Here is a 15,764-nt window from a genome sequence, read left to right on the forward strand (position 1 = left end):
CCTGACCTTTGCCTACAACACCGCCGCTTAGCGAACAACTTGCTACTCACCTTTTACCTCGTGTACGGACGCACCCCGACTACCTTTCTCGACGTCTCTTTCTTTAACAGCCGTGTAAGTATTCTAGCGAAGAATACATTTCCCGCCTTGCACAGCCTCGCCTGCAGGTTCGCATCAATACTGAAGCGAGACAGCACGAGTGGAAGATCATCGATGACGCATAGCATCGCATTGTGTCTTTCCAACCTGGTGACGAGGTGCTGCTTTTGAAACTAATTCGCACTCCAAGTCTCTATGACAAATTCCAGACGCGCTTCATGAGGCCATACATAGCTTTAGAACAGAATTCGCTGGTCAATTATTGTGTGACACCACTTGTCGCCCCAACAGACCGCCGTTACCGCAGCACCGAGATTGTTCATGTTTCTCGCATGAAACCTTCCACGTGACGTTCCCCGTCACTTTGACTTTACGGCGGCCAAGATATCCGCTCCCAAGTGGGGGGAATTAGAGTGGGCGTTTGTTACATCGTTCTCATCCCTGCATGATCATAATCACCATCATCCGCTAGCCTCTCCTCATAGCCACTCTGTGCCATCATCATCGTCATCGTCTGTGTACTGGCTCTGCCCGTTCGTTTTACGAGGTCCTTCCTCAATTAAACGCTGTTGCAACCAAGACAACTGAGACTTCATTATATATGTATACATATATTGTCACGGGGTCGTGACGTGGCCGAAGCCAGGAGACTGTGTTGGGATTTAACTGTTTATTTGGGCGAACCTGTGCCCCTTACACTGAAAGTCCGATTACAGTAGCAGTCTTGCACAGATAGCAGTGGACGGAGCAGCGGCCGTCGATCAACTACTGACAAGCGGCGAAGTGCGTTGGCGTTTATACTCTTGCCTTTGAATGTTCTAGCGTTACCGCTAGCGGTGACGTAGGTTCCAGAATAATCTGTACAGTTCGCAGAGTGGGCGTGACCTTATCGAAATGATCTACAACAGTCCTGAAGCTTCTCGAAAACTGCAGGCGCTGTTTGCGCTGAAAATTGTGTAGTGTATTGTTGGGGCGATAACAAAACTTCAGACAAAACTTCAGAAATTGAATGTGGCAATATTTATATATATATATATATATATATATATATATATATATATATATATATATATATATATATATATATATATAAGGGAAAGAAGTATATACTTAAGGGCTCGTTTTTCCGTGTTTTGACACAATAATAATGAGATCTAACAGACAACAATGCCAAAGAATGTATAGGGGAAGTTATTAGAACAAATGATATGTAAATAAGAAGAAAGAAAAGTGGGTGAAAAAATTACCGGCCGTGAGCAGGAATCGAACCTATGACCTTCGAATAACGCATTCAATGCTTTAACCAGTGAGCTATCACAGTGGCCTTTCCTCCATCCACTTTTTTGGGTTTATATGTGAATTTGGAAGTGGGAGTGTCGGTCAGCGCCCTATTATATATATATATATATATATATATATATATATATATATATATTCAAAAAATACCGGAGCAGTGACTCACCCACATTTCTACAAAGTCAGGGATTTGAACCTTAGCTGTTAGAGCAAAAGGAGTTCGTGTAAAATTTCTCCAGATAACACGTAACACTAGATATCTTATCAAGAACTGCTGTGCGAAGAAAACACGTGCGAAGAACTCCCCACGAGTGTGTCAATTTGTCTTTGTGATGCAAAGTGTGGCGAGGAGTTAATGATGTTTCGAACATATTAAGTATGCTAGATATGCTGCTTATTTCCCCTATATATTTATGCAACTGTCGAGGCCACTAACAGGCATGCGTAACTGCAGGCACAAGCTTTTGTCTTCAAAGTTTTCATCCCAGCAACGTACTTTTTCTTTGCTTGAAAAGGGTGGCTCTGGTAACCGTTAGCCGTTGTCATAAATGGCTTTGCTACACTTCCTAATGCTGGTATACCAGCATTAAGGTGAGTATTTCTTAAGAAGCGTGCCGATGTTTGCGACAAAAATATGCCTCTCCTGTGGCCGACGCCTGCCCTAAGGGAACAGAGCAATAATCGACATTTGTTGGGAAATCCCCACAGGATGGCGGTGCAGAATAAAAAAAGGCAAATAAAGTGATAAAAGCATCCTTTGAAACCGTCGCCCAGGCGCCCATCGCGGCTAGATGAGTACTGATGCGGAATTCGGGGCCCCTCGTGTCTATAACCAAGATTGACAATTCTTTGCCGGTAGAAACAGACAGCGCGCCGTGTTCAAAATAACGCACCCATCTCGTTTCAAGCAAGCCCGCCTGCGGAGTGCTGTTATCTTATCGCAACGAAAAACACTCCTTACGAGAACGTTATGGCCTCGAAGAATACCAACAACAAGAGTGTTGGTCTTGAAGCACATGCTTTACCACTATGCCTTGGAGGCTTGCAATTTCTGCGTTGTCATACACATTTTTTTTTTATTCACACGATCGGTTTTATTCGCGCTGTTGATTTCATGTGATCTGTCTTGTGTCTTGCTTTTTGGTGGATTGTTCTACACTGCTTTGTTGTCTTCTTTCCCAAATGTTTGGTCGTCAATAGGGAACGACCGCTTATTTTGAACAAATCAAACAAGAACTCAAGTCTTCTCTTGAATTTCATCTTCAAGAGCTCTGTGGAAAAAAATACCTAGTAACGCTGCTGTATTTCCACGAGAATTCCCTTATCCAATCAATGCGTGATGTGATCAGCGGACAATATATAAACAGTGAAGCAAAGAAAAAGATACTTATGATACAGCGCCTTAAAATTCTGTCCGGACGAAGTAGCGACATTCGTTAAAGACTTCAAAACACGAAAACTCCGCACAAGCTGAGTGAAAAACCAGCGAAACATACTCTGGAGGTGGCTCGGTCACTCTGACGGTAAAATGTACTCCGGCAGCGCCACGCAATAACTCAGGACAGCTCGAGTATAAAACTGGTTCCGGAGGCTTGGAAATACTCCGAACAAAAAGGTTGCCCGAGAACAGGATTTTACTCTCAACTGGCAGTGCTCTTCCCCTTTTTTGCTTAAACCAACCAAATATGTTGAACACACCAACAGTCCTTGTTCAGGCTGCTACTGAGAAGCCTGCCTCGATTTGTCAAATATAAATTACTTAAAGGGTCCCTGAAACGGTTTTTTCACATTCCGTTTTTGATTAGACCGATGCTGGAGCAAATCATTGGCACCAGAATTCAATCAAAACACCCATTATTAACGGAGCTGCGAGTACTAAAAAAGTACCCTCCTCCTTCGCTCCACCTTTCACGCTCAATTGCCCTCAACTCTTCCTTCGAGCGCTCGGGGTTATCTCTGACTTCACGGCGCCCGTGTAACGATGTGGCGTGAGACCGCTTACGCGTGAATCCCACCACCGATTACCGGCAGTCTATGCTACGCTTTTCACGGCCAATCAGATCGGCTGGAAACGATGACGTCAGTGGCGCAGAGCGTATCACTTGGTGAATGGGCGGTTGAAAACGAGTTTGGCCGAGTCGCAGCGATCTGAAGTGATTCGCAGCTCTAAAGCGTGGTAATAAATTACACAGTTTGCGCAGAGAGCTCAAATAGGTTTCTAAATTACCAATGGGACATGGTAGACAGCCCAATGTGTTTGTAAAAATTAGTCGAAACCGTTTCAGAGTCCCTTTAAACGACGGCTAATGCGACATGGACACGGTGTTCGCTTGTGTTACAATGTTGTCATCTCATATCGCAAAAGTTGACTTCACATAAGAACACAGAGGTTCCGGAAATCTAATAGACTAGAGCCATCGCTCTTAGGGAACTGGCAGCACGATCTAGAGTTGTCGTATTCTATAAAATTGCATTTTCTTGTGTTCCACGATAAGAGATCCAGATGATTAAGCTGCTGCCTTTACTTCGAATTACATTTTAATTCCTTGCCATGAGAAACTCTTCTCTTAAGATCTTACACGGATGAAAACTTCGTCACTCTTGATCAGCACCTGCTGTAAATGCCCGATATAACCTGGAAACAGGACATTTTTCTGCTGGTTTCCTGGATATAGCCCACATGTTAACCAAGACCTGATTAAGAGCGTATGAAAACGCAGGCCCGTAGTCACGCGCGCCTCATAGTGACCGGCATTTTTTCTCATCGAGCCGTAACGTACCGAGACAAATGTGCGACACAAAGTAGCAAAACTCAAACTTGCCGCACTCAAGTTGAAATTTCACAACATATATGTTTCAATAAACTCATTACTCATTATTCCTGCAGCACTGCAAGTATTCTACCGTCTAACCATCTCAAGAGGCCATATTTTGTAAAAATATGGCCTCTTGAGAGGGTTATACGTTAAAATACTTGCAGTGCTGCAGCACTAAGGAGTAAGCAGTTTATTGAAGCAATCAATTATTTATTTGCGTTCCTTTTGCCCATGGCCCCAGCGTAGGATAGCCGACCAGACACTTTTTATGGTTAACCTCCCTGCCGTCTGTTTTTCCGTTTCCTTCATTCCTTACGTGATTTTATATATCACGCGTGCAAAACACACGCCGGTAACCACGTTGAAGTTTGAACTTGAACACTCTCGGCGACCGGCTTGTCCTCAAGCCTAGCACTAGCTCGTACACCCGGCGACACAAGCAATGACCATACCTTTTTGCCTATAGACACTATTGCGCAACCACGCAGTCCTGGTGTTTTAGCTCAGCTGCAAACCGGTGCAGCCATCACGACCTGCATGCATCCAGAAAAACACGGAGCTCGACAAAAGAAAACTATTTATTGAACTATTGTAAGCGGGAACAATTGTAAAAGTGACTGTGAAAAGGTTAGTATACAGTTACGTCCTGACGACGTCGTGCCTGTGATTTCCAATGCCGTTGCCAGGCAGATTTTCTGTATCAAAAGATCACAAGCATACATCATTTATTACCACACCCTAACTTGAGTAAGGCAAGCACAATGGCCAAATGTTCAGAGGTGACCTGTCAGCATAACTGAATGTTGGCAATGACAGCAAAGGTCCAACCGGCGCGCATACAGTCGGAGACCATCGCAAGGAATTTAAACCATAAATTTGTAATGTTGGTATCGTGGTATCGATTCGCACGCCTTAGAAACGCTTGAGTTAGGTTATGTGCGGTCTCGTTTTGGTCACTCATGCAGTTGGATAGATATATAGATACCGGGCTTCATGTCGGAGTACCTCGAGTGATCATTATCATGGAGTTTCAAATAGGGGGAACTCACACGCGAGTGCCCATGGAAGCTGAAAGCAGGGCTTCAACCAGCTTTAAAATGACGGGAAGTACGCAAATTTGTCTAATCTTTGTACTTTCGGCGCGGTCTGGCTTCGCGTGGCTTGTAGCTGCTTTGTCACGAAACGACATTTGGCAGATGTTCAGCAGTTGAGCCTCACCATGCTAATTCATTAGGCTCACCAATTGAAATCGGCTCACGAAGTTCACAGCTTTCCGTTCTTTTTTATTCGCAGGAAAATCCGAACACTGCAATAACGGAAGCCCCAAGTGCATTCCAAGACTAGACACATTTGTGTACTACCCATCGTTGCAATGGTGGCTGAATAATCGCGGCGCCATAGTCCCCTGTTCTTAACTTTAGGAAACTTTATGATCATTATGGCCATAATGGAATGAATGTTATGAGTGTGCATATAACACTAAGGCTTATCTTGCTTAAGTTTACTTTAGTAAAAGCGGCTCATTTCAACCAGTGTAAAAGCGGCTTTGTGAAATACACTGCACACAGACCACGGCGGAATTCGTTTTCGCACTCGTAGTTGAGTTTCACAAGACCAACTCTAAATTTCTTTATTTTTTTGCTTAATTTACATTGCAGTAAATCGTTTCACAGCTCAACGTCTTAATCTCAGTCACTGATTACGTGTGTTCTTTGGAAAACATGCAGACATCATGTAGTACTGTTTATATACACAGAAGGCACAAAACGCACTCAAGGCAAAGCCAAATCTACAGAATCTTCCAAATGTTTCAGATCACCGATCAGCGCCAATTGCTTGCCAACACGCTGGACGACATCATAGAGACGCTTCCCTACACCACTCGACTTGCGGCTCGCTCTCCTCGCGAACACCAACACGAAGAGGTACCGCAACTCTCCTTCGCTGAGGGAAAGCTCCACACCTTCACCAGACGCCCACCTAAACGCCCTGACCAGAAAGTTGTCCAGTATTCCAAGAACGACCTTCGTTACGTAGTCTTCGTCCACGTAGCGCATGGAGTTCACCGACCAGAAGAAGCGGTCGGCCAAGGTGACGAACAAGTCTAGGACTCCTGCGAGCACGCACTCCCGCGAGTTAATCAGGGGATCCAACGCCAAGGGACACACGGGCAAGTGCCAAGGCTCGAGGTACTTCTTCAGTGCTTCTCCCGGTCTTCGTTCGGACTTGTGCACCACCGATCCGACTGGAGCCGAGGCCGCGGAATCCCGGAACACTTCCATCGTCGACACGTTGAAGACGTACCCGCAGAAGTCAGCTCTTTCCCTAAATGCCCTAAAAGGAGACGGCCTGCAAGCGTACCATTCTTCTTCATCGTCCACGAGGTTCGTCTGCACCTTGGAAGCATTGGCGAAGAGACAAAAGTCAGAGAAGCCTTCGAAGAACGCGTCTCGGAAACGGCGAGCACGTTCCTCGTCGAAAGTGACGTAGAGAAAGTCGTCGGTGGCACGTATTATGAGCTCTCCGTTGGCATTGCCGAAGTCCGACAGGTGTTGCCTCTGCATCGCCGTGATGTAGACTTCCGCAATGTCTGCGGACAAATGACCGCCTTGCAGCACGCCTTTCCTGAGGCTGTAAGTCTTGTCATGCAGCTGGAAATGAAACTTGGTCAGGTAGTCCCGAAGCAGCTGCTTCAGCTCCTTCGAGTTAGGCAAGAGACACGTCTTCGCCACCAGAATCTTGGCCTTGCTGGAGACGCGGTGCTGCTGAGCTAACGGGCTCTCTGAAGCATGTCCCATGTTCGCGACGTCCTTGGCGAAGAGTTGCCGCCAGTGCTTCACCACGCGGCCGTAAGAGTTAAGTTTCACCACTGTGCAGGCCACAATCCGGGAGTCCCGCTCGGTACGCTCAAACGCCCTGTCCACCACTCCCAGCGTCACCTGGTGGATAAAGTACAGCAATACGACGTTATCAGTCGCCTGTTAAGCCTCAGAAGTGCAAGCGTCTAAAGCGTGTTGGCCATACTGTAACTATATTCTCCCCTTATTACATCTTCATTGTTGGCGAGTTCTGGCATAAGCTCTGCCTCTCTTTTGCCAATATGACATCTATCTCTCGGCTACATTCGAATGCCATTCTGAAAGCCGGCATTTCTAAAGTAAATTTAATTCAACCTCAATTGATTGATATGTGGGATTTAACGTCCCAAAACCACCATATGATTATGAAAGACGCCGTAATGGAGGGCTCCGGAAATTTTGACCACCTGGGGTTCTTTAACGTGCGCACAAATCTGAGCACACGGGCCTACAACGTTTCCGCCTCCATCGGAAACGCAGCCGCCACAGCCGGGATTTGATCCCACGACCTGCGGGTCAGCAGCCGAGTACCTTAGCCACTAGACCACCGCGGCGGGGCTAATTCGACCTCAAGGCGTTGTACTTGCGCACAAATCGTGTTGAAGTGCTGCGGCGAAGTGTCACTGCACTGCTCACTGCACTAGCACAATATCAATCAGCCGATATAGATTACTTGCTCCCTTCTTGACTATAAATGCTTGAGAAAGCATGAACCTATAGGCAGCCACGGCGAATGACGTGTATTCCGTAAAGCATTAGTATACGTTACCCTGACGCAGACTATAGTATACGCTTCAATAAAAGCTGCCAGTTAATAACAATACAACGAATGCAGTGGGTATTCAAAGAAATTGTCGTAGTCAGCTGTTATGCCGAGCACCACCTTGGCAACAAAAGACACTTCACTATTTAGTTTATCCGTACTGGTCACATACGAAAACGAATTACTACTTCACCGTGTTTCGTAGTCGAGCTTTACTTGGAATATTCTAAAAAAAAAGGCCGAAAATAAAAGTCGATTCAAATGTTAAGCTAAGTGTTGCGGCAGTGGAGCAGTTGTATGCGACTATCTTCTCTACTAATCACGAAGGAACGACACGAGGCGTCATTGCTTCAAATAAAGCTTCTACCGAGCGTCGATATATACGTGCCGAGGCGGTTGAAAGCGGCTGAGTGACTTTCATATCACTGCTTTGACATACAATAGAAGCAACTTCAAGCAGCATTTCACTAATGGCACTAAGCCTGAAGGCAGCCGGGTGGGCCACCTTGTTTTTTCTGTTCGGTTTACTTTTTCTATAGTGCTCTGTTTCAGTTTTCTCTTCTTCAGCTTGTTTTCTTTCTTTCTTAAAGTTGTTTTTGCTTTTGTCCCTGTTCCTTTCTGTTTTTTTATTTTATTTCTCGCATGCATCCGTTTTTTTTCCTAATACGTAGTTTATTTCAACTGTCGAGAGCATATGGCAGCCTTGGCGCCTGCGTACTTGTTATCATGGCGCTCAATGGAAGTAGACTTTCCCTTTGCGGGACCTCACACTCAGGCTATGTTATATGTGATTTTGCCAGCGTTACCCCATATAACACCAAGCTACACGAGACGAAGACAGCGTATGACAGCCCTAGGCCCCTAAAATGCTCCACGCTTAGCAGTCTACGCGACTTGCGACCGAAAGACAGTGACTCGAAGAGCGACAGTCAGGACATATAGAAGCAGCACCAGGCATCCGCTGGGGAGAACACCGCTGCGACCGAGTGCATCAACACCTTCACTCACCTCGTGGTCGACGCTGTGGAAGCAGTTCTCGATGTCAGCTTTGACAAAGAAGAGCTTGGGCTTTCCACGTGACTTCCAGTCGCAGGCAAAGGCCTTCCAACGGCGGTAAACGTCGTCCGCACCGCCGCCGTTACCTTTGAGGGAATCCAGAAACACCTTCAGGGTGCGAGACCTCACCTCCAAGTCCTTGGCGACGGGCGCGGTAACAAGAAGCCTTAATCCTCCTGCTTCTTCTTTTGGAAGTAGGCGGCCAACACCCTTCAGTTTCGGAGGCCCACTGGAGGCGTCGGCATACTCCAGGATGTCTTCACTGGACGCCCAGGCCTAAAATTATAGCAATGCAAAAAATTATAAAAACACAAATAATTTCACACGAAGTAAACAGAATATTTCTATTATTAATTTCTTAACACAGGGTTTTGTTTTTTTTTTCATTTTTTGGTCAGCAGCATCAAAAGCAACGATTTAGTTTAATATGCTGGGCTAGAGAGAGAGAGAGAAAGAGAGGTTCAATGCGTATGTAACCAACCCTTCAAAAAAATCCCGTTTCGTTTTATCGGTTTCGGAGTTTCGCATTTGCACCGGGCGTCAAAAACACCTTTTCTAGTGAATTCAACGTCATGTATAAAAGACTGAATTTTATAAGAAATGTATGATTAATAAATTAAGCACGTTGTGCATCTCACCTCCACTATGGCGTTCCAGACGCGTCTCCTGTAGAAGAAGAGCTGTCGCTTGCCCTTGCGCGAGTCCGTGACGTAGAAGAAGACCAAGACGACAGCCGCCGCTAGCCTCGCGCACCACGCGACCACCGCGCGCAACCACGGCAGCCTCTTGTTGCCCCTCACGCACGCCAGTCGCTGAAGCCACGGCACGTGGTGAACTCGCAGGTTGGCCGCGAATGCGGCCGCGTTCAGTACTTCGCCCTTGTTCATCCGAGCAACTGAAGCAGCCCAATCGACGACCCTCCTCCAGTTAGACTTCGAACCGAACAGTTCTACCGGAATCAGCTTTCTCAGGGCAGCGTGCAGAAACCCTGAAACCGATCTCGCGGGAACATGGTCTTTCAGGAGATCGGAAAGGGGAGATAGCAAAAGGAGTTCTTCCTCGTCGACGATGGAGCTTACGTCGACGATGTCTTTGCCACAGTCTTTACTGCCTTCGCTACCGATTTGCGACGAACAGTACTCCGCGAGAAGCTTGCCATACCTGCAAGACTTGTGATTCTTCAAGAGCTGTCTCAGGTTTCGCAGCAGGCATGGGTGGCGACGAACCTCGTCTGGACAGTCGGGCCACGCGGCAAAGACCTTGTCGGCAAGCTTCTGGGCATTGTCAAGGTTGCCGGGGCTTCCGAGCATGAAGCGTCTTTCAAGCCTCCTGCAGTCGGACACGTACAGCATAGTCCACGCGTGAAACGTGTACGTTTCGCCTTGTCTAGCCCGGCCCCCTCGCGCCCCGAATTTCCCGTGGCTTTTTCGCGGCTTTTTCGCCTCAAGCGCCCTCATGCGGGCAAACGAAGCACTTGCCGGTCGCTTCCGGTCACCGTTTCTGTTAGCAGCCACATGGTCAGAAGTCGAAAACGCCGACAAGACGGAAGTTGCGCCGTCCGAACGGCTGTCTGTAGTTACGGGGTGCCCAATGGTGGCTCCCCCAGATATTGCTGCTTGCCGCACCGAGCGCGCCACCTGGCCGCCGGTTTCAGAGCGCTTACTGTCCGGCGCGGCGACGAGCTTGACTCCGGACGCCGGCGGTCCAATCCACTGGACGTATGTGTCCACATCAACGCGTTCAAAGACGTAGTAATGCAGTAGAAGCGTGGCAGCGCAGTGGGGTCCTAAAACGTCGTACAGTTCGCGAAACGCCGTCCTCTCGAAGAGCATGCTTCCGAAGCAGCCATGCCTGTACCAGGAGATAGAGAAGACGTCACCGCGACACTCACGGAGAAAGAGGGAAGTCAGGACGCGGCAGAAGTTGTCGCGACCGGCGGCGGTGACCAAATTGGACAGGTCTTCGGATACCTTCACGGGAAAGCTGCGGGGCACCACTACGAACAGGTCCGTGAGGTGGCGTACCGTAGCGCAGGCATCCACTTGTACTTGGGAGAGACCAAGTTGCCCGAGAGCACCCGTAAGCGTCGAAGCTCTGTCACCGTACACTGACGTGAAGACCATCGGAGCATTGCAAGCGTCGTCCCTAAAGAACACAGAATGTACGAAGCATTATGAGTGCACCACGACAAATATGATCGACACTGAAATGAAAGAACGTAAATGAAAACGATCATGACGCTAAAGCGCTACCAAAAAAATGGACAGATTTGAAGACCAGAGGACGAACACAGGCGCTAGAAGGCTTCCGGTTTTCTGCACCGGCGTAGCTATAGTACCATTGGCAGGGAACAAAAGCCTTGGCGACCAGCCCGCCCATATTCAACACTTCCCGCCCGGTGTCTGGTCAAATATTTCAAATATGTATTTTTCAAGCTAGACACAAGATTATAAGGGCGAGCCATTTACAATAAGCGCCTTCCTTTTACCCAAAGATGGAAAAAAAGAGTCTTTTCATACTCTAGCACGAATTGAAAGACACACTTTCTGCTTCTGTCTTGAAGCATGTTCATTGAAGTGACCAGACTTTTCTCGAGTGCTGCTGCTAAAAAATTTTGAAACCGACAAAAAGACAAAAAGACTGAAGACTTTACTTCGAAACAACGTCCTCATATACGCAAGTAAATGTTCAGGGCTGTACTAATATTCCCAGGCCACTATTCCTTCTATTTCTATGGCAGCGTGGCCTGGGAACTTTTGACCCCCCCCCCCCCCTTCCTGTGCATCAGAATAAATGTGCTTTTTTGTTCCAAAATCCATGTTATTTGTAGCTTCACCACCATGAACGTACCCCAATACACCCAACTGGAAGTAATCCCAAACCTCAATAGAAGGGTGGCTATAGCTGTCAATACGGTGGCTAGCTACGAATACGAAAACCTAATTATATCTCTACATCAATTTCAGAAGTTATTCTGCCTCTTCAAACTTCGCACAAGGGGCAGGAAGTAATGGTGAAGGAGGAGGTAAGTTTATTTACAGAAAGGCAGAGAGGTCGGCCTGAGCGATAGCTTGCTCTAGCCTGCTACTCTACACTGGGGGAAGGGAAAGGGGAAAAGAAAGATTAATGGATGACGGTGAAAATAGTAATAGCAGAAGTTAACAAGTCGAGCATGTTTATACAAAGAGGCACATCAGTCTATATTCTAGAATATGTTTCATATTACCCGCCCATTAACTGTACAGGAATGTACACACTGTCCGCGGCGCCAGTCTGTCAAAGGCAATCAGAATTGTGAACCACCTGTAACCTGCAGCCACTACTTTTATTTTGTTTTTCTTTGCAAGAGAGGAACGCTAGTTTGCCCAGTTACCTTTACGCCACTGATCAGCAGACCCGTCTGTATACATATCGTTTGATGGCATTTTTCTCGTTAAACCTCCGGACATACAAGGGGCCCAGGCCAAAATATTTTTTTTTCGGTGTAGGGGGAGGGGAGGGCACCTTTATGATGTGAATGAAGCAGCGGCCGGACAGGCAGACGTGGTGAAAAACCATTTTGTGTCTGCCATTGGTTTGTTGGCTAGTGGTAAATTTATTAGATTGTCACGGCAAAAAAAAAAATCGCGGGCAGGGGCAGAAAGGTAGGCCCGGCGTGCCATTGCTTCGTTACATCCATCGAGAAATTTCGTTTTCAATTATTGCTATGAAGTAAGGTTTCACAAAGAGAAAACTGGAGAACTAAAAACAAGTTAGAGCACGTAATGTAAGAACATATATAGCCTAAATAAGCCGCATAGCGTGACGACATAGACATAAGGCGGCACTGCGGCTTGGTGCATAGTGAGAAATAAATGAATCAAGATTATTCCAAATTCGTAAATTATTGTGAATTATTTACAATAAATACTCTAAAATTTCTCAATATAGCAAACTGTTTTGTGTCCTAAATTTAGTTGTTTCTCGGCCACTCACGCACGTTGAGTGTAAGCCAGTGGTTATCACCAAGGAGCTTCTGGAGTGGCGGTTCCGCATACCCGCCCATGTAACGAAGTGCAGCAGTAGCGGCCATATTGCTCAACCTTGCCTTGTAGCGCTGTAATGCTGCGGGCGCTTGCGCCCATACATTTCGTTACAGCTACTAAAGCACAAGTTTATTGTTCTTATGCGGCGAGGGAACATGGGAGCGACTTTAATGCACATGTGCTTGAATTTTTCTGTGACACTTAGCGTTTTAAGTGTGTTAAAAAAACGCAAGGCCTGCGCGGAAGGCGCAGTACAGTCACAGCGAAAAGTAGAAGAGCAGTCTTTCAGAGCCTTTTTTAAACACCTTTGGAATGCTACAAGCACACTGCTGTGTACCCACAGCGCCATTAATAGTAATAAATTTTGTGTAGTAAGCCAGCATTCGCTATGCTATCCTTCGTCATTCTGTGGCGCATCGTACGCGGTATCTGCTACACACTTGTTAGAAAGTTTGTGTAATTTTTTATGCAGTGGTTGACGACGATGAAGACATATGCCTGAAATGGGTATGCGGCACATTCAATAAGTGATCAAGAACAAGTTTTCTAATCGGTTGGAGCATTTCACGACCCAGTTACGACATTCGCATTATGTGACGCCTGGCTGTTTCTTTCATCTTCCGAAACACTTTATTACTCATATTAACGCGATTCCTTTCAGGACATCAAGCCTGCCTAAGGCCAGTTTAGAAACGAGTTACAAGCCCTGGCGTGGTTTAGTGGTTGAATGCTGGGCCGGCATGCAGCGGACCCGGGTCGGAATCCCACTATCTTATTGATGTTTTTTTTTATTTACCGAGTTTTTTTTTTTTTCATTCGATACTGCTTACGAGCGGCGGCGGCGGCGGACAACTACGGCGCCGCGCGTGACCCGTGTTTTAATTTTATTTATTTTTATAGAATAAAAAAAATTTATAATAGCTTTCGCAGTAAAAAAAATGGTACTCAGGGATATCAATTCGCATCATATATTTACACAGTTGCCTCACAGCAGAAGTAACCAGTGAGGACATGCAGCGAAAATAAAAGTTTCACTCGCACAGAACCATAAGCCCTTGGCAATTAACAGTGTACAGTGTGTGCAAACTCTTTTTATATTGGGAGCTGGGAGGTGGGTGTTTGCCTTTTTGCGTACTCGTTCGAGAAGCCCCTGGATACCCGGACAAACGATGCTTGAAAAACTTCCAATCCTGCATCTGATAACATGCTCTGCTCTATTATCTGGTCTATGAAATTCTGAGAAGCATAAATTCATTTCAAAAGGCTCCGTTGGTACTGCTACGATGTCTTACCTACTATTTCAGCAGTGAATTGTACCTCGTTCCCAATTAATTGCATTTTTGTTTAGTTTTTTTTTCTGTGCCACTCCTTTGTGTTAGAGGCACTTGGGCGCTTTAGGCGAAAGTGCAATTCCCTGACTTTTCAGAGCAGCCCGTTTCCTTTTTCTCCAACATAAAGAGAAGCATATCGCAACATCACACATTTTGGCATTGGGAGCCTAGCGCTCATGCAAACATAAGAAACTGAAAATCCACAAAATGCAGAGCGCGTGTTAGATTAACTACTTTTCAAAAACGAAGCGTTCACTTGTATTAAGCACACTCACGTACTGGCTTTTGTAAGTGCCCATGGAAACGATGCAAACACGGTAGTAGTCTCGTTATTTACCATGTCTCATCGAAGCAGCCCGCTTCAACATGTGTACTGAACATAAGTCGTCATTATTGTTTGGCGCTTAACCTGCTCGCTTCAGAGCGCAATCTCATCTGCCGCACAATACGACGTCTTTAGAACCCTGAAACGTACAAAAAAAATATTCGAAGTATCTCTGTGCACCCGGACGCAAAAAAGAAAATCTATGTACTCGCGAATGCAGTCGTAGTCACAAAAATATGTGAGAAAAAGCGAGCGCGCGAAGCATGCCTGCTTACACATCAAAACTTGTGCCCGGTGTCCGCTTCACACAAATCGCGCAGCCAAATGCTACCCAAGAGCCCACTACTGTCGTCTCAAAAGGTGATCACATACGTCTTAACAACTATCATGTTCATTTAGAGGCACCACACGCAACATTACTGGCCCAAAAACAACGCGAAAGTCACATACGCTACAATTCGCCCATCCGCTTTCTGCCCTGAGCAATGTGGCGGTGGTCGGCTTCAGCGACGGAGCCTCTCCGCCACTTTAGAAGCTTTAGTATAACCACCTGGGTTATCACCATCATCAATCTAGTGGAGAACTGTAATTATTGTGAGTCACAAGACCTGGCAGGTGCTTTTTTTATATTCTTTGTTCACCCGTCAATCCACTTACTGTCAGTCAGACTAATTCAAACTGCCCGCTTAAGTCAATTTGGCGCGAAAATTGCGAAACAACGCTTGCGCCGATTGGTACTACTCACTCACTCTACTACCCACCTTCGTTCAGCCACAAATGTCGTCGGTACTTTGTCGACAGTGCAGTCATTTCTGTCCCCTTGCATCTCCGGCGAAGCGTCTCCTCGATTCGACAGTTGTAAACTGTGGCGATTCCCGCTACAAACTATTCAAGCAGCACAGTGCGCACTACAACGTATGTAGGTGTCTGTGCTCCAACTTGCAAACCAACCCTACCAACATGCTACGCAATCACGCGGCACCCACAGGTCGCGCTACTTTTAGGACCAAGTTCAGATATAATTTAGAAGATGGCGCTGCTTGTCCACTTGTCCTTAGAGGTGTGCGCCGAGGCGATTTTGACCGGCGGCGGCGTGGGGGTCGTCCAGAGTCGGCGGCGGCGGCGTTGTCGGCGCACGCCGGTTTTTTCATCGTCGGCGGCGTGCGGCCAATTTTCGTCGGCGGCGGCGGCGTCG

The 15,764-nt window shown here is 46.7% G+C and overlaps 1 protein-coding gene across 1 annotated transcript; it reads right to left on the minus strand.

Annotated features, from left to right (window-relative positions):
* Positions 1 to 4,771: 4,771 nt before the first annotated feature.
* On the minus strand, positions 4,772 to 15,527 carry LOC119169930 (telomerase reverse transcriptase). Its single transcript, XM_075886282.1, has 4 exons — positions 15,331 to 15,527; positions 9,527 to 11,033; positions 8,841 to 9,164; positions 4,772 to 7,150 (listed from the first exon to the last, which is right to left on the minus strand). Exons 1-4 carry the CDS (start codon positions 15,393 to 15,395, stop codon positions 5,984 to 5,986), a joined length of 3,063 nt encoding a protein of 1,020 aa, XP_075742397.1. The 5' UTR covers positions 15,396 to 15,527; the 3' UTR covers positions 4,772 to 5,983.
* Between the last annotated feature and the right edge of the window lie 237 nt (positions 15,528 to 15,764).

The sequence above is a fragment of the Rhipicephalus microplus genome, chromosome 2 (genome assembly GCF_043290135.1).
Source record: "Rhipicephalus microplus isolate Deutch F79 chromosome 2, USDA_Rmic, whole genome shotgun sequence".
Lineage (NCBI taxonomy): Eukaryota > Metazoa > Arthropoda > Arachnida > Ixodida > Ixodidae > Rhipicephalus > Rhipicephalus microplus.